General features: G+C 46.9%; 1 protein-coding gene across 2 annotated transcripts; it reads right to left on the reverse strand.

Annotated features, from left to right (window-relative positions):
• Window positions 1-1,751: 1,751 nt before the first annotated feature.
• Window positions 1,752-17,567, reverse strand: RIBC2 (RIB43A domain with coiled-coils 2). 2 transcript variants are annotated; one of them, XR_011320653.1, is made up of 8 exons: window positions 17,340-17,567; window positions 11,619-11,700; window positions 10,074-10,418; window positions 9,812-9,930; window positions 7,437-7,664; window positions 7,199-7,365; window positions 6,376-6,546; window positions 1,752-2,430 (listed from the first exon to the last, which is right to left on the reverse strand). XR_011320653.1 is itself a non-coding variant. In XM_069763316.1 (7 exons), exons 1-7 carry the CDS (start codon window positions 17,544-17,546, stop codon window positions 6,465-6,467), a joined length of 1,230 nt encoding a protein of 409 aa, XP_069619417.1. In that variant the 5' UTR covers window positions 17,547-17,551; the 3' UTR covers window positions 5,238-6,464. The 2 variants fall into 2 exon arrangements, 1 of the variants encoding a protein (XP_069619417.1); XM_069763316.1 differs by lacking the exon at window positions 1,752-2,430 and having other exon boundaries at window positions 5,238-6,546; window positions 17,340-17,551.
• Window positions 17,568-17,570: the final 3 nt, after the last annotated feature.

Here is a 17,570-nt window from a genome sequence, read left to right on the forward strand (position 1 = left end):
TGAAAATAGACAACTGGTTAATTAAAATAAAATGCTGTGCCATCACAGTAGGACACAAGGATTAAGGCCTGCCTCTAGATATGTCTTTTAATGCAGGGGTATATATTAGTTTGGCTAGATCAGATTAAATCTATGGCCATTGTGCATCCTTCATTAGCTTCTCTTCTGCATGCTGTCTCTAATTTTCAGTTTTCGCCAAGCTGGTGGGTGGAAACTAGCTGCTATGACCGCACACACACAGACATGAACAATTCCTATAATTCAGTCTCGAAATAGAACATGTTCAAAAGCAGCAGCAGCATGGAGGGCATTATACAGCAGCACTGAGCAGAATAGCTGTGAATCCAGCTCTGGGATGAAAGAAACAGTTTTAAAAATATCAGCAGAATGGAAGACACTATACAGTAGCACTGACTAGTAGCTGTGAATCCAGCTCTGGGATGAGGTAAACCCTTTCTAAAAAAACAGCAGCATGGAGGACATTATACAGCAGCACTGAGCAGTGTAGCTGTGAATTCAGCTCTGGGATGAGATAAAACCTTTCAGAAAAGCAGCAGCATGGAGGACAACATATTGCAGCACTCTCTAAAGTAGCTTTGAATCTAGCTCTGGAATGTGATACACCCTTTCTAAAAAGCAGCAGCATGGAGGAATGGAGGACATTATACAGCAGCCCTGGGCAGTGTAGCTGTGAATCTGGCTCTGGGATGAGATACATCCTTTCTAAAAAGCTGCAGCAGTATGGATGACATTATACAGCAGTGTAGATGTGTATCCAGCTCTTGATCGAGATACACTCTTAAAAAAAAAAAAAAGCAGCAGCAGCAGCATGGAGAGCATTACACATCAGCACTGAGAAGTGTAACTGTGAATCCAGATCTGGGAAACGATAAACCTTTTCCAAAAAAACCTGTCTATCCCATTTCCCTCCTTCACCACCTTCACTTCTCCATAGAATTTCATTGGCAGCTTTAATCTGATACCACAGTGAGATGGCAGTCTCTCTTGTTTTGAGGACAGATTTTAGTTCAGAAATAAGAAGTGGCTCATAAGTGGAGAAAGAAGATAGATTACAAAGTTTCTTAAGTTTGATTGTACTACCATTTAAGGGAAGGACTGAGAAATGATAAAATCCTGAGTACTGTCCTCCTCTGGCATGAGCAAGTTCCAAGAAGAAGGGATGTAATAAATAATCACAGACCTTCCGAACCCTCGGTGCTAGCAAGGCTGCGGAGAGCGGAGTGACTTGTCTGGGGATATAGTTTCATGGTCATTCTGTCTGGCCGTAGAACTAAGACAACAATGAATTTCACATCTACGTAGGATCCAGAAATTCGACACGGGTTAAGTCAAGAAACCAGAAGAAGTTTCTTAATTCTTAAGTGTTTTATTAATGATCTGCGGTTACATAATAAAATGACTTGTGCAATAAGACAAGATGTTGTTGAAGTTGGCAAGAGAGTAAAAAAACATGCAAGCTGAGAATTTGGAGACAGGACCGCTATGGCTGCCAGATTATAATGACCCCTAGCACGACACATCGCGGCAGGAAATGAGAGGACAACAAAGTCCCCAAGATGCCAGGTTGGAATCAGCACTAACACATTGTAGCATGTTGGGTCGAAACAGCAAAAGATTACAGAGGATCTCTCACTTGACCTAAATGTGTCACTTTCTACCTGGTGTAAATGCCGCTGTTCTCCTGAATCCGGCAATGTTTTTCTTTTCTTCCTGCGCCTCTCCGTTCCTGAGATATGGTCCTCTCTTTTCTGTATAGAAATCTTGTCTTGCTTACAAATGGGCGTGGTTCTAAAGAGCACGCCCACAAAGAACAGTTAATGGGGCAACACCCACTTGGCTAAAAAAGACCAGATTTATTTATGTAACAGAAGGGGCCATATCTCAGGAACGGAGAGGCGCAGGAAGAAAAGAAAGACATCGCCGGATTCAGGAGAACGGCGGCATTTACGCCAGGTTAAACAATTACAGTTATGACAAGTGACTGGTCCTCCTTAAAGGTAACTTTCTATTGATTTTCTAACCCGTAATCCCCCATCCCGTGCTTCTGCTTCTCTTCGTCCGCTCTCTTCCTGCACATTGTAAAGCAGATTGATAGTGAGGATCTGGCGCTTCTTGTACGTCGGTGGTGACATCCGGAAAGCTTGTAACCTCTACACTTTGCCAAGAATGAGAACACTTTTCTGGGCCGGAGACGGACCGACGTCATGGCCCCAGTTATGGTATCTCCATTTATAGGAGTAAAAATCAGCAATTTCCAAAATTTTTGAAAAAAAAAAAAAAAAAGCCAATTTTCCGACAGAGAACTTTATAGGTTTAGTTGCTTCGTTTCTATGATTTTATCTTTCCTGGAATATCGTTAACTTTTGTCCTTATGTCGTTGTCTTGGTATTTTATGAGTTGTGGGTTTTACTAGGGGGATATATGAAAATGAATGGCAGATGTCAGTGCAGCTCAGATAATACGTTCATAAAAAAAAAATACCCCACCGTTTTGTGTACACAGCTCCAACACAGACCAATGTGTCCCCATAAAATAAAAAATCTCCTACCGTTTTGGGTATACAGCTCCAATACAGACCTACAGTGGGGAAAAAAAGTATTTAGTCAGCCACCAATTGTTCTCCCACTTATAAAGATGAGAGGCCTGTAATTGACATCATAGGCAGACCACAACTATGAGAGACAAAATGAGAAAACAAATCCAGAAAAATTACCTTGTCTGATTTAGGAAGATTTATTTGGCAAATTATGGTGGAAAATAAGTATTTGGTCATTAATAAAAGTTCATCTGAATATTTTGTTCTATATCCTTTGTTGCAATGACGGAGGTCAGACGTTTTCTGTAAGTCTTCACAAGGTTGCCACACACTGTTGTTGGTATGTTGGCCCATTCCTCCATGCCGATTTCTACAGCAGTGATGTTTTGGGCCTGTCGCTGGGAAACACGGACTTTCAACTCCCTCCAAAGGTTCTCTATGGGGCTGAGATCTGGGGACTGGCTAGTCCAGGACCTTTATATCCTTCTTACGAAGCCATCCTTCGTTGCCCTAGCCGTGTGCTTGGGATCATTATCATGCTGAAAGACCAATCCACGTTTCATCTTCAATGCCGTTGCTGATGGAAGGAGGTTTGCACTCAAAATCTCATGATACATGGCCCCATTCATTCTTTCATGTACACGGATCAGTCATTCTGGTCCCTTTGCAGAGAAACAGCCCCAGAGCATGATGTTGCCACCCCCATGCTTCACAGTAGGTATGGTGTTTTTTGGATGCAGCTCAGCATTCTGTCTCATCCAAACACGACGAGTTTTGTTTCTACCAAACAGTTCTACTTTGGTTTCATCAGACCATAGGACATTCTCCCAATACTCTTCTGGATAATCCAAGTGCTCTCTAGCAAACTTCAGAAGGGCCCGGACATGTACTGGCTGAAGCAGGGGGACACGTCTGGCACTGTAGGATGAGTCCCTGGCGGCGTAGTGTGTTACTGATGGCAGCCTTTGTTACGGTGGTCCCAGCTCTATGTAGGTCATTCACTAGGTCCCCCCCCCCCCGTGTGGTTCTGGGATTTTTGCTCACTCTTCTTATGGTCATTTTGACCCCACGAGGTAGGATCTTGCGTGGAGCCCCAGATGGAGGGAGGGAGATTATCAGTGGTCTTGTATGTCTTCCATTTTCTAATTATTGCCCCCACAGTTGATTTCTTCACTCCAAGCTGGTTGGCTATTGCAGATTCAGTCTTCCCAGCCTGGTGCAGGGCTACAATTTTGTTTCTGGTGTCCTTTGACAGCTCTTTGGTCTTCACCATAGTGGAGTTTGGAGTCAGACTGTTTGAGGGTGTGCACAGGTGTCTTTTTATACTGATAACAAGTTTAAACAGGTGCCATTACTACAGGTAATGAGTGGAGGACAGAGGAGCCTCTCAAAGAAGAAGTTACAGGTCTGTGAGAGCCAGAAATCTTGCATGTTTTTAGGTGACCAAATACTTATTTTCCACCATTATTTGCAAAATAAATCTTACCAAATCAGACAAGGTGACTTTCTGGATTTGTTTTCTCATTTTGCCTCTCATAGTTGTGTTCTACCTATGATGTCAATTACAGGCCTCTCATCTTTATAAGTGGGAGAACTTGCACAATTGGTGGCTGACTAAATACTTTTTTCCCCCTCTGTATGTGTCGGTGTGTAATGAAAAATTCCCTTACCATTTTGTGCTTACAGCTCAAATGTAGACCTATGTGTTTCTGTATAATGAAAAGTCCCCTGCCGTTTTCTATACACAGCTCCCATGCAGACCAATGTGTTATCAGTTAACCCCAAAAGAGAAGGACCCTGTACATGAGTTATATGTGACTCTGGTCTATATACATTGTCTGTTGGAGTCTGTGTGAGTCAAAACTGAACTGCTGGCTAATTTTTTTCATGTTGTCAGGGTCTCAGGCTGCTGACAGTTTCCTTACGCCATGCTTTACACTGCATTTTTCAACATAGAATAGGTGATTGCTGGCTAGTCAGCACCTATCCGGATATTTTTGGTGGTGTATTTAGTAAAAAAAAAGGAAACCTGTCTGATTGAACAGGCAGACCTATTTTAAATGTATTCTTATTATGAGTCCAGTGGGCGGTCCTAATCAGAGAGAAGGACCGCCCACTGGACTCCAACAGAGCAGAGAATAAAAATGTGAAATACTGAATCTTTTCCCTTAAACCTGCGCATCATTCTTCTCACGCCGCCCACAGATCGGACTACACGTTCAAAGTGACAGGTTCCCGATAACAGGGAAAAATGAATATAATGTATCAGTGCAGGACCAGAAGGGGCGGGGCATGGAACACCAATGAGAGAAGCCCTGTGAAGAGCTCCGCCCCCAAGTGTCCCGCATTGAATAATAGGACCAAACGGTTTTATTCGGAGTGTTCACTTAATAAACCTTAGTAGAAAGAGTTAAAAGAAATCTGTTTGTCTTAACAGGATAAAAGATATTTACTTACGAGCCGAGTGACCTAGATTCCGACAGTAAAAATGTTTGTGATCTCGGTCTGCATGTAAAAGGATCAAAGCTTCCTTAGTAGAACTCCGACGTCGGCTGATGAGACCCCGCTGATATCTGGCCGCAGACCCGGAGATGACTTATAAAAAGTCAGTGGGATCCTGATCAGAAACCGCAACCCCAAGACACAAAAACAACCCGAGTCGTCTCCAAACCATAAAGTGTGGGGTTACAAAACACAGATTTTTATATTATTTATCATACAGTATATATTTTTACATATTTTATACTTTTATTAATGTATTACAGACTGGACAAAAAAAAAAAGGTTCCGATTTCCCTACAGCACTCCCGCAGGCGGCTTGAAGTATTACATGGCTATAGAAATCAGTGGCTATTACACTGACATGGAGGCATCTTCAGGGCATTAGATTCACAGTGATTGAGAGTCCTAAGAAAGAACCCATTGTCAAGGGAGGAGGATGTGCTCCTGATTGGTTGACGCAGACGTGCCGAAACGCGTGCACTCCAATGGAGGAGGACAGGGGGACTGAAGCTGGCAGGGATTGGGCACTAACAGTGCGCTTCAGCTTAAACTGTGCTTTGTGCCTAGGTGACTAGTCACTGCTGATAGACGGCAGAGGTGGTCGGTAACTAAAGCAACAAGCAGTAAACTATAGAATTAATATATATATATCCGGAGATTTGTAACGCTGCATGTTTTGCAATTTTACCCATTTAAGCTAATGAGACGACACCTTTAAGATTCTCAAAGAGAAGCCAGTAGCTCACTAGACCCCTCCACTGCAAATCAAGGTATTGTTATTTAGAATAAAATCCCCCCCCCCAAAAAAAAACTAAGGACAGTTTTTCATAATCCTAATTAAAATCTCCTATTGATCTGTGTCCACAGCTCCTATGCAGGGTAATACGTCTCCGTGGTAACAGACTACAGAACAAACCCTGCGTAGTCTGATCCTGCAGCCATATTATTTTTTTACTAATGTATGTTAGAAAACATTTTAAGAGGATGGGGGGGGGGGGTAATTTCCAAATTGCTGGGGGTCTGACTGCGCGGATCCAAGAATGGAGCCCACCTCCCGCTCTAGTCAATAAGAAAGTAGAGCGCAGAAGCGCAAATGATCGACCACAAAAAGCCCTCCTTCCCCCCATTTTCTGGGGATCGGTAAGGACCCCGGCGGCGAGACCTCTATCCTACAGGTACGGGATGGTTTCCAAACTTGTAACTTTCCCTTTAAGGAAGAAAGACAGTGAGCGTGGCTGCTAGTTGTTGTGGCATGGGAATGCACAGGAGCTGCATACACGAAACGACAGGGGATTTTTTTCATTACGATTACTTACAAAGTTGCTCAGATGCATTGGAACAATGAGAAAGAAAGGGTTAAAAGAATGTAAAGAGAGATCTGTTACGCTGCTTTCAATCTCCATTTTCATCGGCTGGTGGTGTTGAACTGATCAAAATATTCATCTGTCGGAGTGTTGGAAAAAACATCTTGGTCTATGTAGTTCTTCCTGGAAATGAGAGCGATGAGGGTCATAAGAGATCAAGATCAAAATCTAATTATTAAAGGGGTTGTCCTAGAGAAGGAGGGGTGCTAACGAAGAGCGACCCATCCATCCGATTATGTAATACCACCTTTGCCCTGTAGTGGCCGCTGCAGGAAAATCCAGAGCTTTTCTGCTGATTGCAGCTGATCACTTGGAGATTTTCAAGCTGGACCCGCAGTGATTTATGTGTCCCCCCCCCCCAAGACTAATAATCGAACCCTATGTAGTAATTCCCAGTAAAGGAAACTTCTTTCCATTTTTTACCCCCCAACGTTTTGTTAACAGCCTTCTGGTAGAGTTTGTTTGAAATGTGTCACCATGGAAACACATAGGTCTGTATAAGGGCTGTATACAGAAAATGTATTAGACATTTTTTTTTTAATCCAGCCTTTACGTCAAATTGCTTCAACCTAGGCCAAATAGGACTATGTTTGGTTATAACAGCCGGCCTGGTTTAACCCCCCCCTTTAAAATTTAAAGGGGATGTTATTAAAAAACAAAACATTTGTGCCATGTCCCTCTATAGGCTGTATCTGGTACTGCAGCTCATCTCCATTCACCTGTGACACTATTTTGGGAAAAATATGCACCTTCATTGTGTTGTGGCGCTACTCACTGGGCTTTATGTGCCTGGACCAGCTGCAGGTTGATGTGATCCTGTTCCTTGCGGAGTTCTCGCTCTTGCCGTTTTTGCTGCCGTTCCAGGAGAACCATGGCCCGGGCCTCCTGCACCCTCCTCCTGTCCCACTCCGCTTCTCTCTGCCGCTCTTCCTCCTTTAGTCTCTGTGGAGGGATTCCATTATTAGGACCCCCCCCTGATTGCCCCCAGCGTAGCCCCCCGCACACCTCCGTACCATCTTCTCCTGGATCTGCAGCTGCTGGACACCGGTCACGTCCTTCAGCTGCTCGGGGCTCATTCCCTTCCAGCGATCGGTAGCCACGCGGTGAGGGCCAAAGGCGCTGGTAGCCTGCGCGGGGTCCTCCGAGAGAAGGTCCCCACCAGTACTGTTGGAGATCTCCGCCGAGTTCTCTTCTTCTTCTAGTTGTTTCTGTAGCTTTTTTCTTTCTAAAGACTCTTCAGCCTGAATAACGTGAAAGAATCCATAAATAATGATGTATGTACTGCACGAACGTACATTGTAACATGGTATATATATATATAAGACACAAAAAGAATTTTAGACATCTCTTATATGTGAAGGCGCCTTCTCCCAACAGCAATTTTAAGATCTCTCCACAGGTGATCAATGGGATTTAGATCCAGACGCATTGTTGCCACTTGAAAACTCTCCAGAACTTTGTTTCTAGGGTCTTATTAAAGTATGTTTGGGGGTCATTCACCTGATAGAACACCCATGACCTAGGACGCAAATTCAGCTTTCTAACACTGCGCACTACATTGAGACCTACAATCCTTTGCTAATCTTCAGATTTCATCATACCTTGCACACAGTCAAGCCACCCCGTGCCAGAGGCAGCAAAATGAACCCAGAACATCTATGAACCTCCACCATATTTGACTGTAGGTACTGTGTTCTTTACTGAAAACGGAATGAGGCCTACAAAGTAAACAGTAGAATGACGCACTTTACCAAAAAGATCTTTCTTGGTCTCATATGTCCACAAGATGGACTTTGGCTTACTCACGTGCATTTTGGCAAACTGCGGTGTAGCTTTTTTATGTCTCTGTATCAGCAGCGGGGCGCTGCTGGGTCTTTTGCCATAGCGTTTCATTTCTTTCAAATGTGGACGGATAGTTCACGCTGACACTGATGCACCCTGAGACTGCAGGACAGATTGAATTTCTTTAGACCTTGAATGGGGCTGCTTATTCACCATCCGGACTATCCTGCGTTGCAACCTTTCATCAATTTTTCTCTGCCGTCCATATCCAGGGAGATTAGCTATAGTGCCATGGGTTGTAAACTTCTTGATTATATTGGGCACCGTGGATAACGGAACATCAAGATCTCTGGAGATGGACTTGTAACCTGAGACTGTTGATACTGTTCAAAAGTTTTGGTTCTCAAGTCCTCAGACAGTTCTCTTCTCCTCTTTCTGTTCTCCATGCTTAGTGTGGCACACACAGACACACAATGCAAAGATTGAGTCAACTTCTCTCCTTTTTATCTAGTTTCAGGTGTGATTTTCATATTGCCCTCACTTGTTACTTGCTATAGGCGAGTTTGAACAAGCATCACATGCTTGAAACAAAGTTGTTTACTCACAAGTTTGGAAAGGTGCTGAGTCATTTTCGGGGTTTAGTGTAAAATTATGTCCAATTTATCTTTTTTTTTTGCGCTGTTCCAATACACACAAAGAAAATAGACATGTGTATAACAAAACCTGTGAACTGCTCCCTATCTGCCGGCATCCATGGTGCCTTTTCTGATTACTAGCTTTGTTGTTGTCGCACCAGATCTACCACTCAAAATAGTTGGGAGATACCGGCAAGTAGGACGAGGCCTTCAGGGCTTATGTTCATTGGCCACGGACAACTGACCCGGCAGCTGGACAAGGGTGCTGCCATCTAATCTATCAATCTAAGGACTAGAAACATCAAACTGCTCTGTAGCTGTATACACAAAATGGTAAGAGATTTTTAATGTGACGCCCGTCACCAGGATGCCGGGGATGGAGGGAACAGGTAATGACTGATCGTCTGTAGTCTGATCATAGCTCTGCAGAGAGGCTGTGTACACAATACGGGGTGATGCATGGAATTCTGCCACTTGTGAAGTATTTTTGTACTTTAGATGAGTTAAGATATGATTCTTTCTCCGTAATCGCCGACTTCAAAGTCATCAGATGATTCGCTTGTGTCTACGAGACGTCGATTTCTTGACTCAACGATGGAGTAAACTCTCCGCAGCGGCCCTAAGTGGAAGATCTCCGATCGTTAGCGGGGAGGATGAAGGGCCGGTAATTAGCCGGGAATGTTTCCGTGGAAGTCTCGGATCTTCGGTTAGAGCTCTGCGAGTCGGTAATGAGCATGCGGAAACACTTAAGCTTTACGATGAGCTGGAGGCGCTGGATATAGAGGGAGGGTGCACTGCATGCCGGGAAACGTTAACCACTGTGGACCCAGGAGAAGACGCTTTGTGGGGGGCATGAATGTGTACCACCCCATGCATCCCTATACCAACGATAGCCCCCCAGTGTCAATCACTAGCCCCGGTATGCCCACATAGACCAATATTGGCCGCAGAGCCCCCCGCCGGCGCCTTACCTGAGCTCTGTTGAACTCTTTGGTGAAGATGCACATCTCTCGCTTCACTTGTTCTTCCATCTTCTGCAACTCCGTCGCCTTCTTGTCAAGTTCCAGTCTCGTTTTGTCGTAGAGGCTTTCTATGGGGGGAGGTGAAAATTAGGGATGCGGAATAATCCTATAAGGGGTACAGTGCAGAGGGGGGGCACCCAAACACATCCCACCCATGAGAACTGTGAATAGGCAATGTTCCCCCCCAACCCCCAGCCTGTCTTCTTCTCACCTGCAAACCTCTGGTCCTCCAAGGCTTTGGCCCACACGTGCTGCTGCTGGAGGGACCATTCTCGGAGCTGCTTTTGCTGTTCTTTTTTCCGGATCTTCTCCGTCAGATCCTCTCCCATCAGCCGCTGGACCCCGGATACACCGCAGCGGGGGTCGTCATCAGACACTCGCGGGGGCAGATCTTTCTTTAAGGCCAGTGGGTCGTACAGGTCGTATTCTCGTCGGTCTTCCTTCTTCTGGTACTGGAGTCTGAACTCGTTGATGGCCGCGTTCAGGTTCCGGATGTCGTCCTTTTGCCGCTGGTCCAGTAAGCGGAGAGTTTGGTCGTTTTGCACCATCTGTGCATCTGGAAATTAAAGGGAAAGGACGTGAATGTCGAAAGCTCCCATCGCGCACCACCGTGGGCCAACGGGTCTCGTCACTCCACCCCATAATCGAAGTCCATCCCCCCCATACTTATGGCAGTTTCCCCGACTTCCCTTGTGATAGATACGGACTCTTTTATTTTAAACCGTTTTCATTAAACCCCTCATATTGTACTTGTTGCAACATACTTTATTAACCCCTTCACCTCAGGCCATTTTCCGTTTTTAACTCCTCCTTTTCCCAGAGCCACAACTTTTTTTTAATATTTCCATTAATATGGCCATATGCGGGATTGTTTTATGCGGGACGAGTGGTACTTTTGAATGACACCATTGATTTTACCATATAATGTACTAAACAACTATAAGTGCGGTGAATTTGCAAAAAGAGTCCAATTCCACAACTGTTTTTTGGGTATTTTATTTACCATGTTCACTAAATGATAAATCTGACCTGTCATTATGATTCTCCAGGTCATTGCGAGTTCATAGACACCAAACATGTCTAGGTTATTTTTTTATTTAAGTGGTGAGAACAAAATTCCGAAATTTGTTTGAAAATTTTTTTTGTTCTTGTCGCCATTTTCCGAGTCCGGTAGCGTCTCCATCTTTCGTGATCTGGGGTTGGGTGAGGGCTTATTTTTTTGCGCACCGTGCTGACGTTTTTATTGATACCATTTTGGGGTAGATACGATGTTTTATTGTAATGTTGCAACTGCCAAAAAAAAGGTAATTCTGGAGTTTTTATTTTTTTTTTCGTTACACCCTTTACCGATCGGATTACTTTATTTTATATTTCGACAGACTGGACTTTTCTGAATGCGGCGATAACAAATATGTGTATTTTTTTTATTGTTTTATTTTCAACAGGCAAAAGGACAACGATTTGAACTTTTAATTTTTTTTTTTAATTTTTCCCACGTTTTACTTTATTTAATAGTCCCCTTAGGGGACTTGAAGCAGCGATCGTCCGCTGATGGCATCCGCAGCTCTTCTTCTGATTAGCCGTCCTGGCCATGACGTCCCACCGCAGCGATGATGATGCACCAGGCCGGCTAATCAGAAGAAGAACCACAGATGCCATCAGGTAGGAGGTGGAACCTCAGGGATCTGGTCCACCTGATGCACCAGGTCCGGCGAAACGTCAACGTGTAGATCAGGTGGTGAAACTCTTCACGTACCGAACGCCTCCTGCCGCTTATTTTCAATCTCTTTCTGGATCTTTTTGTCGTGCACTTGAGAGTCCAAGGCCTCCGAATCCACCTGGGAAAATAAAAGCAGCGATATTTCATGAATATAACACCTTACGTCAGGATTTCTCCCACGGTAACACGGACACGGGCGACTTCTAGCCCAAAAAGTTAAAAAACATGTGACATCCTGTGGATCCGCATCATACAGATTTCTGGCGCCCTCTACTGATTATGACAAAATAAAGCGGCCTGCAACTTTCAAGCTTTTAGGAAACTACAACTCTCAGCATACCCTAATAGCTGGATGGGAGTTGTAGATTCGCCAACAACTAGAGAGCCGCGGATTACTGAGCGAATGCCGCCGTCTGCATATTGTGGTCGCAGCGTCGCACACACAGAGGTATTATTAGACCTTTCGGGGGATCCCAGGGTCTCGGGTGGCAACTATGTGGTCTATGACAATATGACAATACAGCAGCAGCCGCCAACGTGTTTACCCAGAACCCCGGAAAGTGTGGGAGACTTCCAGAAAGGGCGCAGGTCTCACAGACTCCCCGAAAATCTCAAGAGCGGTGCCAGGAAGGGATCTGGGAATGAAGAGAGAGGTACACGGATGGGGAGAGGGTAGTAATAGCCGTATGCCAGGGCTGAAGTCTGTAAGTAGGGGTGGGGGAATGGCCTGGGGTCTGTATGAAGGAGGGGGCTGGTATGGGGTCTGCATGAACGAAGGAGTCTGGTATGGAGTTTATATGAAGGAGGGGGCTGGTATGGGGTCTGTATGAAGGCGGAGGCTGGTATGAGGTCTGTATGAAGGCAGAGGCTGGTATGAGGTCTGTATGAAGGAGGGGGCTAGTATGGGGTCTGTATGAAGGAGGGAGGCTTTTATGGGGTCTGTATGAAGGAAGGGGCTGGTATGGGGTCTGTATGAAGGCAGAGGCTGGTATGAGGTCTGTATGAAGGAGGGGGCTAGTATGGGGTCTGTATGAAGGAGGGAGGCTTTTATGGGGTCTGTATGAAGGAGGGGGCTGGTATGGGGTCTGTATGAAGGCGGAGGCTGGTATGGGGTCTGTATGAAGGCGGAGGCTGGTATGAGGTCTGTATGAAGGCGGAGGCTGGTATGAGGTCTGTATGAAGGCAGAGGCTGGTATGAGGTCTGTATGAAGGAGGGGGCTAGTATGGGGTCTGTATGAAGGAGGGAGGCTTTTATGGGGTCTGTATGAAGGAAGGGGCTGGTATTGGATCTGCATGAAGGAGGGGGCTGGTATGGGGTCTGCATGAAGGAAGGAGTCTGGTATGGAGTTTATATGAAGGAGGGGGCTGGTATTGGGTCTTTATGAAGGAGGGGGCTGGTATGGGGTCTGTATGAAGGAGGGGGGTTGGTATGGGTCTGTATAAAGGAGGGGGCTGGTATGGGGTCTATATGAAGGAGGTGGCTCTTATGGGTATGTATGAAGGAGGGGGCTGGTATGGGGTCTATACGAAGGAGGGGGCCCTTATAGGGTCTATATGAAGGAGGGGGCTCTTATGGGTATGTATGAAGGAAGGGGCTCTTATGGGTATGTATGAAGGAGGGGGCTCTTATAGGGTCTATATGAAGGAGGGGGCTGGTATGGGGTCTATATGAAGGAGGGGGCTCTTATAGGGTCTATATGAAGGAGGGGGCTGTTATGGGGTCTATATGAAGGAGGGGGCTGGTATGGGGTCTATATGAAGGAGGGGGCTGGTATGGGGTCTATATGAAGGAGGGGTCTGGTATGGAGTCTATATGAAGGAGGGGGCTGGTATGGGGTCTATATGAAGGAGGGGGCTGGTATGGGGTCTATATGAAGGAGGGGGCTCTTATAGGGTCTATATGAAGGAGGGGGCTGGTATGGGGTCTATATGAAGGAGGGGGCTCTTATAGGGTCTATATGAAGGAGGGGGCTGTTATGGGGTCTATATGAAGGAGGGGGCTGTTATGGGGTCTATATGAAGGAGGGGGCTGGTATGGGGTCTATATGAAGGAGGGGGCTGGTATGGGGTCTATATGAAGGAGGGGGCTGGTATGGAGTCTATATGAAGGAGGGGGCTCTTATAGGGTCTATATGAAGGAGGGGGCTGTTATGGGGTCTGTATGAAGGAGGGGGCTCTTATAGGGTCTATATGAAGGAGGGGGCTCTTATAGGGTCTATATGAAGGAGGGGGCTCTTATAGGGTCTATATGAAGGAGGGGGCTGGTATGGGGTCTGTATGAAGGAGGGGGCTCTTATAGGGTCTATATGAAGGAGGGGGCTGTTATGGGGTCTATATGAAGGAGGGGGCTGTTATGGGGTCTATATGAAGGAGGGGGCTGGTATGGGGTCTATATGAAGGAGGGGGCTGGTATGGGGTCTATATGAAGGAGGGGGCTCTTATAGGGTCTATATGAAGGAGGGGGCTCTTATAGGGTCTATATGAAGGAGGGGGCTCTTATAGGGTCTATATGAAGGAGGGGGCTGGTATGAGGTCTATATGAAGGAGGGGGCTCTTATAGGGTCTATATGAAGGAGGGGGCTCTTATAGGGTCTATATGAAGGAGGGGGCTCTTATAGGGTCTATATGAAGGAGGGGGCTGGTATGGGGTCTATATGAAGGAGGGGGCTCTCCACCCTCCTGTCAAGATCACACCTCACCACCTGCACGCTTGACCCGCTCCCATCCCACCTCATCCCTAACCTTTCCACGGTCTTCATCCCAACCCTAACGCACCTCTTCAACCTCTCACTCACAACAGGTGTCTTTCCCTCATCCTTCAAGCATGCCAAGATCACACCCATCCTCAAAAAGCCCTCCCTCGACCCATCCTCTGTGTCTAGCTATCGCCCAATATCTCTTCTCCCTTATGCCTCCAAATTGCTGGAGCAACACGTCCATCTTGAACTGTCCTCCCACTTCTCCTCCTGCTCCCTCTTTGATCGGTTACAATCAGGCTTCCGTTCCCATCACTCAACTGAAACTGCCCTAACTAAAGTCACCAATGACCTACTAACTGCCAGGAGCAAGCGACACTACTCTGTCCTCCTTCTCCTGGACTTGTCTTCTGCCTTTGACACTGTAGACCACTCCCTTTTGCTACAAATCCTCTCATCCCTTGGCATCACAGACTTGGCCCTTTCCTGGATCTCGTCATATCTGACAGACCGAACATTCAGTGTCTCCCTCCCCCACACCACCTCCTCACTTCGCCCCTTGTCAGTTGGTGTTCCTCAAGGCTCTGTTCTAGGACCCCTACTCTTCTCCATCTACACTTTCGGCCTGGGACAGCTCATAGAATCCCACGGTATGCAGTACCATCTCTACGCTGACGACACGCAGATCTACCTCTCCGGACCTGACCTCTCCTCCTTGCTTACCAAAATCCCGCACTGTCTGTCTGCCATTTCAGCCTTCTTTTCTGCTCGCTTTCTACAACTGAACATGGACAAAACAGAATTCATCATCTTTCCCCCATCTCACTCTACCCCTCCACCAGACCTATCCATCAATGTCAATGGCTGCTCACTTTCCCCAGTCCCACACGCCCGGTGCCTCGGGGTGATCCTCGACTCTGCCCTCTCTTTCAAGCCACATATCCAAGCCCTTGCCTCCTCCTGTCGTCTCAAACTCAAAAATATTTCCCGGATCCGTGCTTTCCTTGACCGCAACACTGCAAAAACGCTAGTGCATGCCCTTATCATCTCCCGCCTCGACTACTGCAACCTCCTACTCTCTGGACTCCCCTCTAGCACTCTGGCACCACTCCAATCCATCCTACACTCTGCTGCCCGACTAATCCACCTGTCCCCCCGCTATTCCCCAGCCTCTCCCCTATGTCAAGCCCTTCACTGGCTTCCTATCGCCCAGAGACTCCAGTACAAAACCCTCACACTGACATACAAAGCCATCCACAACCTGTCTCCTCCATACATCTGTGACATGGTCTCCCGGTACCTACCTACACGCGACCTCCGATCCTCCCAAGACCTCCTTCTCTACTCCCCTCTCATCTCTTCTTCCCATAACCGCATCCAAGACTTCTCCCGTGCTTCCCCCATACTCTGGAACTCTCTACCCCAACACATCAGACTTGCGCCTACCATAGAAACCTTCAAAAAGAACCTGAAGACTCATCTCTTCCGACAAGCCTACAGCCTGCAGTGATCCTCAACCTACTGAACAGCCGCACAGCCAGCTCTTCCCTCTCCTAGTGTATCCTCACCCACCCCCTGCAGACTGTGAGCCCTCGCGGGCAGGGTCCTCCCTCCTTATGTACTCGTGTGCCTTGTTATCTGCTCATGTTTAATGTATTTGTCTATATTTGCCCCGTATTCACATGTAAAGCGCCATGGAATAAATGGCGCTATAAAAATGTATAATAATAATAATAATAATAGGGTCTATATGAAGGAGGGGGCACTTATGGGTATGTATGAAGGAGGGGGCTGGTATGGGGTCTATATGAAGGAGGGGGCACTTATGGGTATGTATGAAGGAGGGGGCTGGTATGGGGTCTATATGAAGGAGGGGGCTAGTATGGGGTCTATATGAAGGAGGGGGCTCTTATAGGGTCTATATGAAGGAGGGGGCTGTTATGGGGTCTGTATGAAGGAGGGGGCTGGTATGGGGTCTATATGAAGAAGGGGGCTCTTATAGGGTCTATATGAAGGAGGGGGCTGGTATGGGGTCTATATGAAGGAGGGGGCTCTTATAGGGTCTATATGAAGGAGGGGGCACTTATGGGTATGTATGAAGGAGGGGGCTGGTATGGGGTCTATATGAAGAAGGGGGCTCTTATAGGGTCTATATGAAGGAGGGGGCTGGTATGGGGTCTATATGAAGAAGGGGGCTCTTATAGGGTCTATATGAAGGAGGGGGCTCTTATAGGGTCTATATGAAGGAGGGGGCTGGTATGGGGTCTATATGAAGGAGGGGGCTCTTATAGGGTCTATATGAAGGAGGGGGCTCTTATAGGGTCTATATGAAGGAGGGGGCTGGTATGGGGTCTATATGAAGGAGGGGGCTCTTATAGGGTCTATATGAAGGAGGGGGCACTTATGGGTATGTATGAAGGAGGGGGCTGGTATGGGGTCTATATGAAGGAGGGGGCACTTATGGGTATGTATGAAGGAGGGGGCTGGTATGGGGTCTATATGAAGGAGGGGGCACTTATGGGTATGTATGAAGGAGGGGGCTGGTATGGGGTCTGTAAACAGATGGTGTCTATCACCATGAGGGGTCTCTAAATATGGGAGTTCTGTAAACAGGAAGGGGTGGTGGTCTGGGCTCTGTATAAAGGAGGGGGTCTGGTACTTGGATCTGTAAAAAGGGAAAGTTTATAAATATGGGGGTCTGTTAATTATCGGGAGGAGGTATATATTAAAGGGAAGGGGTCTGGTCTGCAGGGGCGGTGGTCTTGGATCTGTAAACAGGAGGGGTTGGGTCTGAATACAGGAGCCTGGGGTCTGGACTGGGGTCTGCTTAAAGGGGAGGTGTAAATATGGAGGGTCTGCACACAGGAAAGGGCGGCGCTCTGGGGTCTGTACACATGGAGGGTCTGGTCCACAGCGTCTCGTCATTTGGGGGGACGTAGATATACGACCTAGGCTGCTGAAGTCTGTGGACACGTAGCCATCCAGCTTTTCCAGGATCCTGACTCATTTTGCAGCGCTGCCGTAAACAAAGCTTTGCAGATTAGAGGGGGTTCTTCCTCACCCCAATGGTCCTGGCTCTGGTGTCAAACACCCGGCTCTGCCTCTGCTGCTCGGCATGCCTCCTCCTCTGCAGCACGGCGGCCTCTGCCCGGTCCTGCTCGAACATGTCGCCTTTTTCCCTTCTCTCACTCAGCAGCATCACGTCTCCTTGGAAACCAAGAACTCGGTTGCTAGGAGTTGGGTACTTCCGGTAGCTGTGGCGACGCATGCGCGCTGTGGATGAAGAAGACGC

This window comes from Ranitomeya imitator, chromosome 4, assembly GCF_032444005.1.
Source record: "Ranitomeya imitator isolate aRanImi1 chromosome 4, aRanImi1.pri, whole genome shotgun sequence".
Lineage (NCBI taxonomy): Eukaryota > Metazoa > Chordata > Amphibia > Anura > Dendrobatidae > Ranitomeya > Ranitomeya imitator.